This window comes from Amblyomma maculatum, chromosome 1 (genome assembly GCF_055883805.1).
Source record: "Amblyomma maculatum isolate TAMU_Amacu chromosome 1, ASM5588380v1, whole genome shotgun sequence".
Taxonomy (NCBI): Eukaryota; Metazoa; Arthropoda; class Arachnida; order Ixodida; family Ixodidae; genus Amblyomma; species Amblyomma maculatum.
In genome coordinates this window covers 101,791,998-101,805,893 of record NC_139344.1, presented here as the reverse complement: position 1 = coordinate 101,805,893, position 13,896 = coordinate 101,791,998, and the positions used below count along the sequence as shown (strand labels likewise).

Here is a 13,896-nt window from a genome sequence, read left to right as displayed (position 1 = left end):
TAATGCTCAAAATTGCGAGCAATAAGCATGTTTCATAAAGTTACGCTATTTTTGTTCAGGTTATTACATTCCAACTTCAGCAAATTTTGGTAGCATAAAATAAGGACTTAGTGACAAGCTGCACATGTGGAAGCGTACAAGTGGGGAGCTACGGGCTCTTAAGAGCTGGAATGCAGCAGCAGTCACCTGCTGTGATTTCTTATTGTCTGCTGTGCCTAGGCGTGAAGGAGCGAAGCATTAAATAAATAGTAAATAGCAATGCACTAACATAGACAAGCAAGTTCTCCTTCCAGTGAACATGAAGAGGAGAAATTCATCGGCTTCATTGCAGTGCCTTCAGAGCAAGGGGACTGAAAGTCCGAGAAATACAGTAATGTGCTTATATACCAGCGGTTCAGGATGGGAAACACGCAGAAAGAGACCACCATGGCAGCTTTTCTGCACCACACTAATGCAAGGGAACAAAACACCAAACATCCCAGCAAATTTTTCTATTTTCATCAACGAACTAGATGTGTTGTGAAGTTTCTATTGCACTGTAGGCAACACGTATGTAATTCACTTACTTTTTCAACGTTGATTTGCATGTCACTTTATATTGCCATCTGTACTATCATTGTGCTTCATTGCATCCCCCCTACACTAATGCCCGTAAGGGCGCTGTAGGTATTTCGAATAAATAAATAATTTGTTTCGTTCATATGTGTACCTGGATAACATGTTCTTTCCGCAACTTTTTTTTTTTCAAAGGTATCTTGCCACCTTCCTCTTTTTGAAGTTTTCTTTTAATTTATAAGATTCTAAAAAAAAAATTATCACTCTTGTGAAGGGCAGTTTCAATTAAAGGTCGTTTTGATGTGTTATGCGACCAAAAATTATTATTAAAACTCTGCTTTAAATTGATTATCCAAATATGCGTTCGAAGACAACAGCCATAGCTCTCTCCTGCAACATGCATGGGGGAAATGGCCCGGTAGTAATGCAGCTGCACCAGCAGAACTAGGTTCCTTGCGTTGCCCTGATTGTGAAGCTGTTATTGCCAAGAAACAGGTTGTTGTGTCATTTTAGGTGGATGCATTTCAGTTTAACCATCAAGAATATCAAAATTTACTCAGGGTTTTTAAGTATCCTAGTTCACGTTAATGTGCAAGGAAGAAGCGTACCAAATTTTATTTAAATATTTTTATGTTTAGAAAGTTACAAGCATTAGTGTAATAAGGAACATCAAAAAATAAGGTTCTGAGCAAAACAAAACTTAAGTTTTGCGATAATCCTACAGGGCTGTATGCACAGTTGTATGTAACTGAAATCCACTGGGCTCATAGATAGGTCCCATAGTACATTTCACAATTTCTTCTTTTGTTCATTTTGCGGCTTGTATTTTATAATTTGTTTCTCATTACTAGCCATCTGAAAGTCTGCCTGCTTGATAGGTGAAGGTCCTTTTGGATGCAAGCCACTGGGTTGGGGCAGCCAGGCTCAGTTGCAGTCTGCCTCAAGATATCTGTTATGCCTCTATCTCCATTGCTGAAGAAACAGCATTACAAAGTCTGAACAAAAGTATGGGCAAGCTCATGTGTCCATCTTTAGGAGTTCCCAAAAATTTGTTCCCCAATCATCCCATTCCAACACTCATTGACATTTTGGGTTTTCCCTTGCAGACACTTGGTTAAAAGTTGTGGATGATATTTGGAAGACCTCCCCTGTGCATTTAGCATTCTTTACCCAGTGCTTTTGTTCGGTTGAATGCATGCTAACATGTAGGATTGTGTGGGCCTAGGTTATGTCTGGAGTTTAATGATTTGATCTGGGGTTAAAGCAGCTGAAAAAAAAAAAAAAAACAATTGCTGCCAATTTAGCTAAGTTGACCAAATGCAAGGTATGTGCGCAAACACGTGAGATTTCATGTCGGTCTCAATTAAAGGCTAGAGTTTCAAGGTTAGGCTTCACGAAAAGCCCAGTGAAGAGACAAGACACACGAACCAGCGCTGAGTTTATGTATCTCGTCTGGTTCGCGCTGTCTTGTGCTGGTTCGTGTGTCACGTCTCTTTCTTGGTCTGTGTGTATTTTGCTCTGTTAATCCACCATTATGAAGCAACACCAACTAGTCCAATCTGCAGTTCTTCAGGCAAAGCCCTGTGAAATCTGTGACTGGGGACCATAGTTGTAGCACACTATAAAATTTTGGGACTACTTAATGCGTGCTCTGCACCTGAAGAGGGCAGTGCAGTAGTGGTATGTTTGGACTCATTGTGCATGAATGGAAGGTGATCAAGATGACACGCAATGTGCAGTGCAAGGGAGCGGCAGTTAAATAGGCAGAGTGATCAGTTGCAGCAATAGCTATGAGGTTTCATACTCACTTCCCACCTTAAATTACTGGGTTTGAATCTGCTACGAAGGGTTCCTTTTTTTTTTTTCTGGGAAAGTCAAAGGTCTAGGCTTTCCACATACCTCCTGGCTTTCGGAATTTACTGTGTGAAGTACTCAGAATTTACTCAGAAACAAGGTTGAACTTGAAAAAAAAAAATTGTTTCTCAAAGGTGGCGGTGTGCTTTAAAAATATCAACGGAGTTTTGCTTAAAGTTCAGTTTGAGCTTCAAATGAAGACTTCTTTAGACTGAATTTTTATTTTTACAGCATTCGTGCAAGTAAAATGCAAGTAAAAAATTTAGTATCCCTGAGGTCTCATTGAGAGAAGTAATGCAGAAATTATGCTACTTGACTGGTGAAACAACCAAAGCATACCGATTTCTAAACATAAACAATGTTCACGCATTATGCAGTCATATCCATACATGATCTGTGCTGATTTTGCAATAAATTAGCTTTTTCAATGAAATTTGCTGCTTAATTGTCCCATTAATATCATTTCTGGTGAAATACAAATCAGCCACCGTTCAACTCTTTCTGCTGCAAATTGGACTGATACCCAATATTGTGTTATTTTCTTTATTGCTGTGTCTTTCACTTAACCCACTTGCTTTGTTTCTTAATGGGACTAGGCACTGGTATTAGAAGGGCAGTGGTCTTTTTTGTTGTTTGCAGGCAATAGCCACATGGCTGCAGTCGTTTTCTTCATAATTTGCTTAAAAAAACTGAGATGAACAGTGCTAAATTGGATTAGGAAACATTTATTGTCAGCAATGAGCGATTTTTGGGCGCTACACTTAGATGACCTCAAGTCTGTTGTTCTCGGCGACCTTTTGAGCCCACTCAATAGCCCAAACTTGCATCAACAGGTCTGAGCTGGCCAGTATAGCCTCCCACCGCTCTAAAGAAGGGACTGGTAGTATGTCCGCCAGTGATGGCGCTTTTTTGCAGCTCCATAATATATGATCGTATCCGGATATTTTGCCGCAGTGTTTACAATTTGGATTGTATTGTGCTGGGTACATGTGCGCTAATCCGCCTTTTGCGGGAGGATGTGGCGCCATCATGCAGGAGCAGGCGAGAAACACATTGGATGGCAGTATAGCAGACGACGCGAAAGCACACCATACAAAATGGCCACGCCAACGCAGGTAGAAAGCGAAAGCTTCCCCCCTTCTTTGGCCTCGGGGCAGAAAGTAGTGACAGTGATTGAAGTATATCATGTTCACGCAGTTATGGGGGAATGTACAGCGTTTTCACAATCCACTCATAACGCACGCATATACTATCTTCGTATTGTAAGAGCGTGTAGCGCGGGCCGTGTTCGACGTGACAGAATGAGACGCTCTCAGCGTGCAGATTTTCGGCAGACAGGAGAGCGCGGAGGCAGAGAGACAGAGAGAGGGATCTCAAAGGGCAAAGCAGCCAGGGGTTTGTTGATGCTGCAGAGCTAGGTGGAATCGTCTCCTGCGACTTCGAGCTGCGCATATGCGCGGGGTGTCTTGAGTTACCGAGCACAATGCAGTCGCCGCGGCGCCGGCATGGTGCAATGGACGTCGCTTCCTCCTCGCGTCATCTACAGTCGCGCAACTATAGAATTTCATCTACGAAGCTCGGCAGGGAGGCACTTATACACACCCCCTGAAAAGGGCATTGTCCCGGCCGGAATGCACACCTGCAGGAAACGCGCGGCATTTTTCTGGCAATGGATGATTGAGAGCTGTAATCAGTTTCTGCCCTCAGGAGTCAGAACGGATGTGGTCACAGTGGTGAAAAGGTCTCAGTGCACAGTGAATGGTCATTCTGTTGTGAAAGGATCCACAACCTTTCTCTCTCCACCGCGATTTCTGCGGAGTCAACGACTTGGCGACACATGTGCATCTACTACGTGTCGGATGCGCATCTCGGTCAGGAACAAACCCTGTTCTACGTCCAGGGTGATCCACTCTGCAAGTGAACGAGCATGAACCCTCCAGGAGACTCATTTGTGCCGGGCAGTTTCCTTGCCGTTGCAAACGGTTGGACGAAGACGACGATAGCTTCCTAACGAAGTGCATGCATCTGATTGCGTACATCAAAGGAACAAAATCCGAATGCTTTGGCGTGCACGAAGGCGAGCCTTTAAGGTAAAAAAAAAATACTGTGCATTGTGCAACATTGTCAAGTGCATCATATGCTCCGAGCGGCAAAAACACAGATACTACAGGTATGTAAGCATCTAAAGGAAATATGCATGATGAAAAGTACCTACTGGAGTATGCACCCAGCCTGTAACGCACCAGTGATAGCTGCAATGAGAATTTCTTCGGTGCGTGATTGCTTTAGTTGCGCCGGGGCCTGAAGGCGATGTATTTTGTCGTTTCTTTTCTTTATGTGTGAAAGGGCTAGGTAGCTTAGATATCGCAGGCGGCTGTGTGCGCTAGGCCGTAATATTTAGCATGTTTTATCATGACTGCCACCTGACTAACAAGAAGAAAAAAATACGGCGTTTTAATGCACTGCCGTTCGCGAGCCTCATGACCAGCTCAACCAATCGGCTCGCGAACGGCGGTGCATCACAACAAACGCCCAATTTTTTTTTTTTCTTTTTAGTCTGGCGGCAGTCGTGATAACACATGCTAAATATTACGGTGTGGCGCACACAGCCACCTGTGATATCTGCGCTACCCGGCCCCTTCGCACATAAGAAAACAAACTACAAAATACATCGCCATCAGACGCGCCGAACAAATCCTCTTTGCGGCTATCACTGGTGGGTTGCAGGCTTGGTGCAAACTCCGGTAGATACTTCTCATCATGCACATTTCCTTTAGATGCATACATACCTGTAACGAAGTGTTTTTCGCACAATCGAGCCTACGCAGTCGGTTGCTAAGGTCGGCCATTCACATCTTGATGCTTAGTGGCCCTAATTCAAGCTTCACGTCGTTGTTGGTCACGGCTCGCTGAAATAAACCTGAAAAACCGCGTCTTGCATCTTGGCACGCTTAGAGAGTGGCAACCGTACGCGGCAGGTGTGGCTGGTATCGCTTTGCCAAGTCTGTGACGGTCACCGTGCCGCCCGGCGGCGCCGTCCAATGTGTTTCCATCGGTCGCCGCTACGACTTCGCGCATGCGCAGAAAACTCACGCAAGAGGCGGATTTAGATGGGCGGAAGAAGGCACGCGTCTGGAGGCGACACCAGATTACTTCCTGCCTTTTGTCTAGTTTCTTGTCTGGTGGAGGATATATCCGCCTAAGTGCTAAAACTAAATTAATGGAGAGAGAACAGAACGCAGCGAACGCAGCGAATGACTGTGGATGTTGGCACATGCCGATTGTATGCCATTTTGTTTTTCTACATGGGATGTGTGTTTTGCTTTTCCATTTCTGGCCGCCAGTAGTGTATTTATACCGGTAAATGCTACGTAGTTGTGTGCTTTTTCATGGACCTCTTAACCTGCACTGTAGTCATGGAACCTATGAACCTGCTGGTCCCTTTCGATGCCTGGTTGTTTTCCGCTGTCTTGTCAGTGAATGTGGACAGCATAATAATGTGTAAAATGAGCCCTGGCTTTTCTTGGTCGCAGGCTGTTTACTCACCTGACGCTGACTTACTCATCTGCCTCAGCCCTCTTGCACAAGTTCGGAGACCTAGAAGTTCCAGGCTGCCTTGGTTTTCAAGTTTTGAATAACATTACCATACAAGCACAATACCCAGATCCAGACGGACATGTACGTGGTACTTTTACAGTCCTACAATACTCGTCTCTTTTTTTGTGTGTGTAGATTCCTGGATGTAGAAGAAACAATCAAAAACATGCCTTTGTTCCAATATTGTCTGCAGATCAACCACAGCTATAGACAGAAGCAACTAAACTAAATACTCATGCATCTGATACACAACTCAGCCCCCAGATGTATGCTCAAAGTGTGATCTATCTAGACCCATGTTTGAAAAACACGTCCTGCATTTGCCTTGAACCAGAATACTGCACTGTTGGCTGCATTGCTGAGCAACGCACAGTGCCTATATGCTTAAGGAGTATGATGGCACCAGTGTTCCTTACTGACTCTGTGCTGTCTAATGATGCATTGTCATTGTGAGCTCACTCCACGCAACATATTCAGCTCTCGCACAGTATTATATGCAGAAAAAAAACATTTTTCTTTGTACTATTAACGCTGTGTGAATGAAATTTGTACCACTTTAAATCTTGATTTCCTCTTTCTAAGTCTGGTCTTTGTTCTTAGCTCAACACTTTCCTGCCTAAAGGCAGCAAAGTTAAAACCATTGAATGCTCGTGCAGTTTCTGGACATGGCAGTAAGCATGACATTCCTATGCAAAAAAAAAAACCAGCACTATGTAGAATCCTGTATTAAATATATACTGGAATTTTAGTTGTGTATGCACTTCTGTGCAGCTCTAGTTTAATTTTATTTGCAAATGTCATGTGAATTGTGAAATAAGCAAGACTAACAATGTTTGCAGTTTTTTAATTTTTCATTTTTTTCAGTGGTTGTATATTCAATATCCAATCTTTATTCGAAGGCATTTTTTTCTTCAAAATTTGTATTTGATTCATATGACAAAATTTCAATATTCACACACCTCTATAAGGAGCCATTACTTACTAGATGTGTCAACTTACTAGATGTGTGGCTAAGGGCAATGCAAATGCGGACCAAATTCTGTAAGAGCTAGAAAATGAGTTTTTCATATCTTATGCCAAGAAACAGTAATCTAGATTTTGAAGAAGTCTCAGTGCCTTTGGGGGGGTTTGACCTTTCATGCGTCAAACTTCCATGATCTTGTTTTTAAAGGTGGCAGCATTTTCTACCGAATAAATCTTTTGGTACTAGAAGCGAGAGTGGGTTGTTGGCAACCACTGCCAGTGGGGATGTGTCGTGTGCAGGGTGGTGTGAGGCGCCTGCTCGATGTGGTGCAGTGCACGCACAGTGTTCTGGCACCCCTGCTTCCTCACTGGCTGGGCAACTGGCTGCTCTGCCCCGACCTGAATGCTGCCAGGGAGGCCAGCCACATGTACGGGGCCCACTGCATCACACCTGAAGGTGAGCATCCGTTTTCACACTGTAATGATGAAGTGTGTTGTATGTAAAGGCATGTGTTATACTCACCGAGTTCTTTAATCGTCAGTCCAGGGAATTCCTATGGCTATAGTACCTGCATGTTAGTTGATAAAGTTCTTGCTTGTGGAATATTTGGAATATCGGCTATCAGCAGCTGTGCACAACTTTTGAACTGACCTGAACAGTTTATTTGGCTGCAGCAACAGCTGCGGGGCCACCAGCTCACAGGCTTTGAATTCTGGATCAACCAGGTTTCTAATGTTGAAGCTGAGAGCCAGTAAGGGGGCTGTTGACTAGCAGTTTGGCCCTAGAGCTATAGTTAGCAGCCTCGGCATCAAGTGTAATGGCTATTGGCAGGTATTTGTTGCAGTTCAGTTACATTTGTTGAGGTCCTATATATAACACAAGTCGTTAAGTTTTGGCACACTAAACATACTTTTTGTTTCGTTTTTGCAGTTTTAGCAGTTGTGGTGCAGTCAGCCATTTCTTTAGCTGCACAATGGCTAGTGTTAGTTTCATTCAAACTTCACTTGCTCCTCACTGAAACAGTTCAAATAAATGACAGATCGTGGTGCTCTTGCTTATATGTAAAATGTTTCAGTAAACTGACACAAGGTGTGTCGAGTCTTGCTGGAAGGTGTCTTTAGAGGTTCTGTTTCTACTACAGCAGCAGCATCATGTAAAGTGTTTTAAATTCTTTTTTGTATTTTAATTTACAGGGTTTAACATCCAAAAGGTGCGCTCTTGAATATTCACATGATGTAAAATGCCTAGAAAGAAAGTAAGAAATATGTACATATAAAAAATTTAATTTCCCTGTAGAAGTACTGTTGCTTATGCTGTGCATTTTAGGCCATAAATTTGAATACAGTCCAACCCGGTTATATCGAACTCGGATATATCGAATTTTGGTTATATCGAACTCACGGAATGTCTCCTTCAAAATCCCATGTAAAAGTATAGGAAAGCTGCGTCATAAATCGAACTCAATTTCACCGGTCGTTCGATATATCGAACTCCGCGCCACGCACTGGAAAGTGTGCCTTCCCCAAAGACGATCGCATCACCCTTGGCCGTTTGCCGCGTGACGTTTTCTGACCACGCACAAAAGGAATGAGAGGGGACAGTTCGGCGACAGCTGGTCTGGGCAGCGCCGCTGCCCATTCCACAAAGGCGCTTGCATCTGCAGTTATCGTTTCCCGCGTGCCAACACATGACGTTTGCAAGCCATGTGTGTGGGTGTGCACATTCTTTTGCCGAGCTATCTCTCTCCTTCAGCACACGCTACACATGCGCCAAGCCAGCTCAGCCCGTTTTCAGACAGACTCGGACGCTTTCTCCAGCGTGTGTTGCGAACCCTCTGCGCGCGGCGGCTGACGTGGCTATGGCGCCTGCGGACATTAAGAAGCGGCAGCTCTCTCTGTGGTTTCTTTTTTTTCTTTTTTTTTTTTTGCGAGAGTCATCTTTTCTTATCGTTGTGCTGTACACGCGGCGTAGCGTAAGATATGATAGCTGCGGACGTTAAGAAGCGGCAGATTTTTTTTTTTCCTGTTTTGGCGGGAGTCATTCTTCCTTGCATGTATAAATCAACGAAAGCGCGCGGTCAGCTGCTGCGATCATGACGCCCGCCCCAAGCGCGGCATGATAAATCGAACCAGGCTTGTGCAATCAAGCCATCACGGGCACTCTGCGAAGTTCGCTCCCCACCACCGCAGGAGCGATCAAAAGATAAACGCGCCCTGACGTTATCGCTGCGCAGCATCTTGGCACGCTGCCAAGAAAGGAGCTGTGGATGAGACGACCGAAACGGAGTGACGCGCGCCGTCGACATGCAAGCGAAAACGCTCGCGATTTCTGCCGCCGCAACACAGAAACCTTGTTTTGAGCTGCCGCGGTGACTCGAGGGGCGAGAGGGACGCAGCTAGTCCCATCAAGTTTGAAATTTTTTGCTTTGTCGCTGCCGCTCGTCGCTGAGATCGCTCAATCGCTTGCATGTCAGCGAACTGGCCTTAACATTTTTTTTTTTTTTTCAAATTCTTGGGTGCAAACGTGGAGGGTGGGTTCATTATGCGAGTGGGTTGATTACGCGACAAATACGGTATCGTTTTTTCGCATCGTAAGTGCCGTCACAAGCCGATTTCTGTATATCGAATTATCGATATATCGAACTATTTCGCGATCCCCTTCGAGTTCGATATATCCGGATTCGACTGTAGTACGTTCTGAAATCTTCGAATTCATTTTTCTCTGTTCACACTTTATGCAAGAGTACAACTGTTAGGAAAACTACCATTTCCAAACTCCTTTGCCAAAGGCTGCTTTCAGGTAGTTTCTGAGCTAAAATTTTGTTGGCAACAAGATAAGGTACTTTTTGAATTCGTAAGTATTCTATCAAAAAAAAAAAAGTTATCAAATATATGACATAGGATGACAGCACAAAAATGAAGTTCGTTTTTAAAGTGCTAAGATCTTTCTACAAAAATATCACAAGATAACCGTAACGGGCCTTATCCTGCCTATAAGTTATCTAAGCCCAAACAGTTAGTATATCTTCATGATTTTGAAATGATAGTTTTTCTAAGCTGTCACGCTTAATTACTCATTATGACAGCTACAACTTTTTTTCTGTTTGCACTAGGGTGATGAAACTTAACATATATTCTTATAAGACGAAGATAAGCCATCCTTGAAAATTTTATTGAATTTCGTGCTACTGTTCAGAATATGACTCTTTAACCCCGCATCCCCCCTTAAGACAAAGACAGTAAGAAAACTTCTTGTGTGCCAAGTTTGACACTTTTTAGACATCTGCGAGTGTAACTAGATGCACTCTATGGAATTTATAAGTTTTAATCAAAAATTTTACGTGTCTTCTTGCAGTATGTCTCCAGTACTTTAAAATCAAGGTTAGTTAAAAAAAAAAATAGAGAAAAAACAGGGCATGTAGGTAGCATAGGTCATGATCAGGGTTTTTTTTTTTTTTTCAGCGCATTTTTACATCAGAACAAATTTTCGATATGTTCTGAACAATTAAAATTTCGAATGCATTGTATGTAGTTGTCAGACAGTGGCATTAAAAATTTTAGATCAAACTATAGATCAACCATTCTTTACGTTATCAGAACTGGAATTACTGATTATTTATTAGGCGCATGAATTTTCGGCCGGTTCTCTAACTTTTGCTAGCTTAGCAGCTTGTTGACATCAATTAAACGTGCGGTTGCACTTTATATAAGTGGTATATGTATATGTTATATTGTGTGTTATCTCTATTCAGTTTCGGTTTCTGTTTTGTGGATTGTGCTTGTGCTTGTACTTTTATCTCCACCTTTGGATTGTGTCATCATCGGTCACGTGGACGAAGCTGTATAGACCAACACTGATCTGTGACATAAGCAAGATGCAATAGCGCTGCTGTCGCCAGGCTTGGCCGACTAGGGGTGAAAAGAAGACCTAGCGCACATAGGAATACAGTCAAACCCGGATATATCGAATTTTGGCTATATCGATCTCACGGAATATCCCCTTGAAAATCCCATGTAAAAGATAGGAAAGCCGCGTCATATATCGAACTCAATTTCACCGGTAGTTCAATATATCGAACTCCGCACCACGCACTGGAAAGTGTGCCTTTCCCAAAGACGATCTCATCACCCTCGGCCGTTTGCCACGTGACGTTTTCAAGTCATACGCGGAAGGAATGAGGGGGGACAATTCAGCTAGGGCAGTGCCGCGCCCATTCCCCAAAGGCGCGCGCATTTGCGGTTGTTATCGTTTCCCGCGCGCCAGCACGTGACGTTTGCAAGATGTGCGTGAATGAACCAGAGAGAACCGGTGGGAACGAGAGGGGAAAAACGCGATAGAGCGAAGCGCAAGGGTGTGCCCATTCTTTTGCCTACCTATCTCTCTCCTTCCTCTTTCCCGGCCTTCGTTCGCAGTAGCATGCGTTACGCATGCGCCAAGCCAGCTCGGCCCATTTTCAGACAGAATGTCGGACTCTTTCTCCAGCGTGTGTTGCGAACCCTCTGCGCGCCGCGGCTGGCGCGGCTATGGCGCCTGCGGAAGTTAAGAAACGGCAGATCTTTTTTTTTTCTTCTTTTTTGCAAGAGTCGTCTATTTTATCGTTGCGCTGTACGCGTGACGTAGCGTAAGATATAGCGTTACGAAGCTGCTTTTTTTTTTTTTTTTGCAAGAGTCGTTTATCTTTGCATGTATGAATCAACGAAAGCATGTGGTCAGCTGCGATCATGACACTGGCTTTTAGCATTTTTCGCTTCAAACAGCATTTGCAGCAATAGAGGCTTTACAAAAGTTAGCGCCATCTAGTGAAAGAAACAGAAACTGTGCGCGGCGGCCATGTTTTGCTCAGTCCGCCCGCGCCTCCCATCGAGTACGCTGTCAACGTGCGCCTTCGTAGAATCCGTGCATGCACCGAAAGGTGCACTGGAATGCTCACAAGCGATTGTTTCATTTTTTAACATCACAACAGTCGCTGTTAGCTCCAAGCTCTATTCGGTATGATGCCAGCATGTTGTTGCGTGCCCTTCTGCAGCCAGCGCACCGTCATAGACGCGGAATCAAGGTATACGCGTGTATGCGACCGTTCGTTTGCAGCCCTAATCGGCTTTACAAGCATTACTGCACGTCCCTCTGACTGGGAGCTAGCTCACAGAATGTGCTATCACCTAAGACAGCAAGGTTGTTTTGCGCGCTATGGAGCCTTGTGAACTTGAAGGATAAACTTATGCTGCGATGGAGGACACGGGAGAAGGAGCAATGGATGTGTAACGAATGCTATTGTGCAAATACGTTCTTTGAAAACATTTTGTACGTAGGGTACATTTACCATTGTGTATTTGATTTAAGACACGGGCATGATTACCGAAACTACTTTTTACAGTCGTACGAAATGGTAGTGCTTGGTGCAGAGAGCAATACGGTTGTCTAGTGCGCCCGAGGTGCGTGTTTCGCGCTGCAAAAGCAAGCGGCTGCCAAACCCGCGGCGTCTAGAAAAGCAGGAAAAGATGACATCCCACTTGTTTTAACATGCTTACGTACAGCCCGTTTCGACCGGTCCACGTCCAGAGCGCGCAGCTCAGGTTTTATACCTGCCAGCGCGGCCGATAAAATAACGAAGCGTGCGCTTCACTTTTGTGTTTTTTCGAGTCACCCGATGGTTCGCTAATTCACAGCTACCTGAAATTCACTGGAATTTTTAAATATGTCGATTTCTTGTTTATTTCTTCTGTCAGAAAGTAAACATTTGAAGCCGTAATCTCACATGAAAGCGCTGACATTGGAAGCTTCGAGGAACTCGCGGGAGGAAGAACTCGGCTGAAACGAAAAGAAATTTGAAAAGTCAACTCACATTACTCAGAAGTATTTGTGCTTTGTGCAACTGGCTGTGTTCATAAAATCAGATTTATATTATATCATATCGTTATAGAAAAATTAGGGGGTCACTTAAGCTCCGCCGTTAAAGGTATAACGCGATAGTGTCTCTCTCATACACACACACGCACGATGTTTTTTTCCTTCGCGTGTTATATTCCTAGCAGGAGGGGCGAAAAGAATACAATGCAGTGAAATATGAATTCATCAAAAGTAACATATTACACACAAGTGTAGTATGTTATATGTTGTTATGTATGTTATATTTCTATGTTATGTATGTTAACATATTTCTATCATTTCTTTATTTTTTATTTTATTTGACGTTTTATATTTTTATACACCAATACGCACGCGTCAGCAACAATCGGCTTTCCATTCTGAGCAATTTGACACTTTTGAACACATTCTTAAATTATTTCAATTACTCAATTACACATTCTAAATTTTCTTCCTTAGCATCACCAAGCACTGGTTTTTCATTCTGACACCTTTAAGCCCTTACTTTCCAATTTTTCCTTTTTTTTCGTTTCTTTATTTCATCAATTGATCAATTAATTACAAAGATTTTAACTCGTCATCGCCTATCGCACACCAATCAATATTCAATCACTGGAAGCACAAATTACCATGGCATTTTTTTTTTTACGCAGCCCCCGATTATTTCCGAGACTAATGCCAACTACTGCGTCGATGGCATGGGAAGGAAAGTGCTGAGCGCCAGTCCAACTTACGTCAAATTACGTATGATCCTTTTATCATAAAATGCATCCTCGCTCATTTCACCAACCAAGTATCTTCCATTGGGATGAGCGACGGTGATTGCGCAAACCAAGCAAACAAACTCGCGATGATCTCTCATAGGCATTTAAGTAAACTGCAAAGGCGCACAGACAAAAAAAAAAAAAAATCCACATTACAGAACTCTGGATACTGTACCTGGATAATTACAGAACTCTGGATACTGTACCTGGATAGGGATGACGCTGCGGATTGCCGAGGGAGGGGGGGGGGGGGGGGGGCATGCACGACTCGTAGAGCAATTTGTAACTGCGCTCGGC

The 13,896-nt window shown here is 43.6% G+C and overlaps 1 protein-coding gene across 5 annotated transcripts in view; it reads left to right on the top strand.

Moving 5' to 3' along the window:
- LOC146203324 (uncharacterized) overlaps positions 1–13,896 on the top strand; it is a 492,360-nt gene that overhangs the window by 426,765 nt on the left and 51,699 nt on the right. For all 5 annotated transcript variants that reach the window (XM_084588675.1, XM_084588676.1, XM_084588674.1 and 2 more), the window contains 2 exons: positions 5,943–6,087; positions 7,270–7,426. In XM_084588675.1, coding sequence (XP_084444801.1) covers positions 5,943–6,087; positions 7,270–7,426 — 302 coding nt within the window. The remainder of the gene's footprint in view (positions 1–5,942; positions 6,088–7,269; positions 7,427–13,896) is intronic.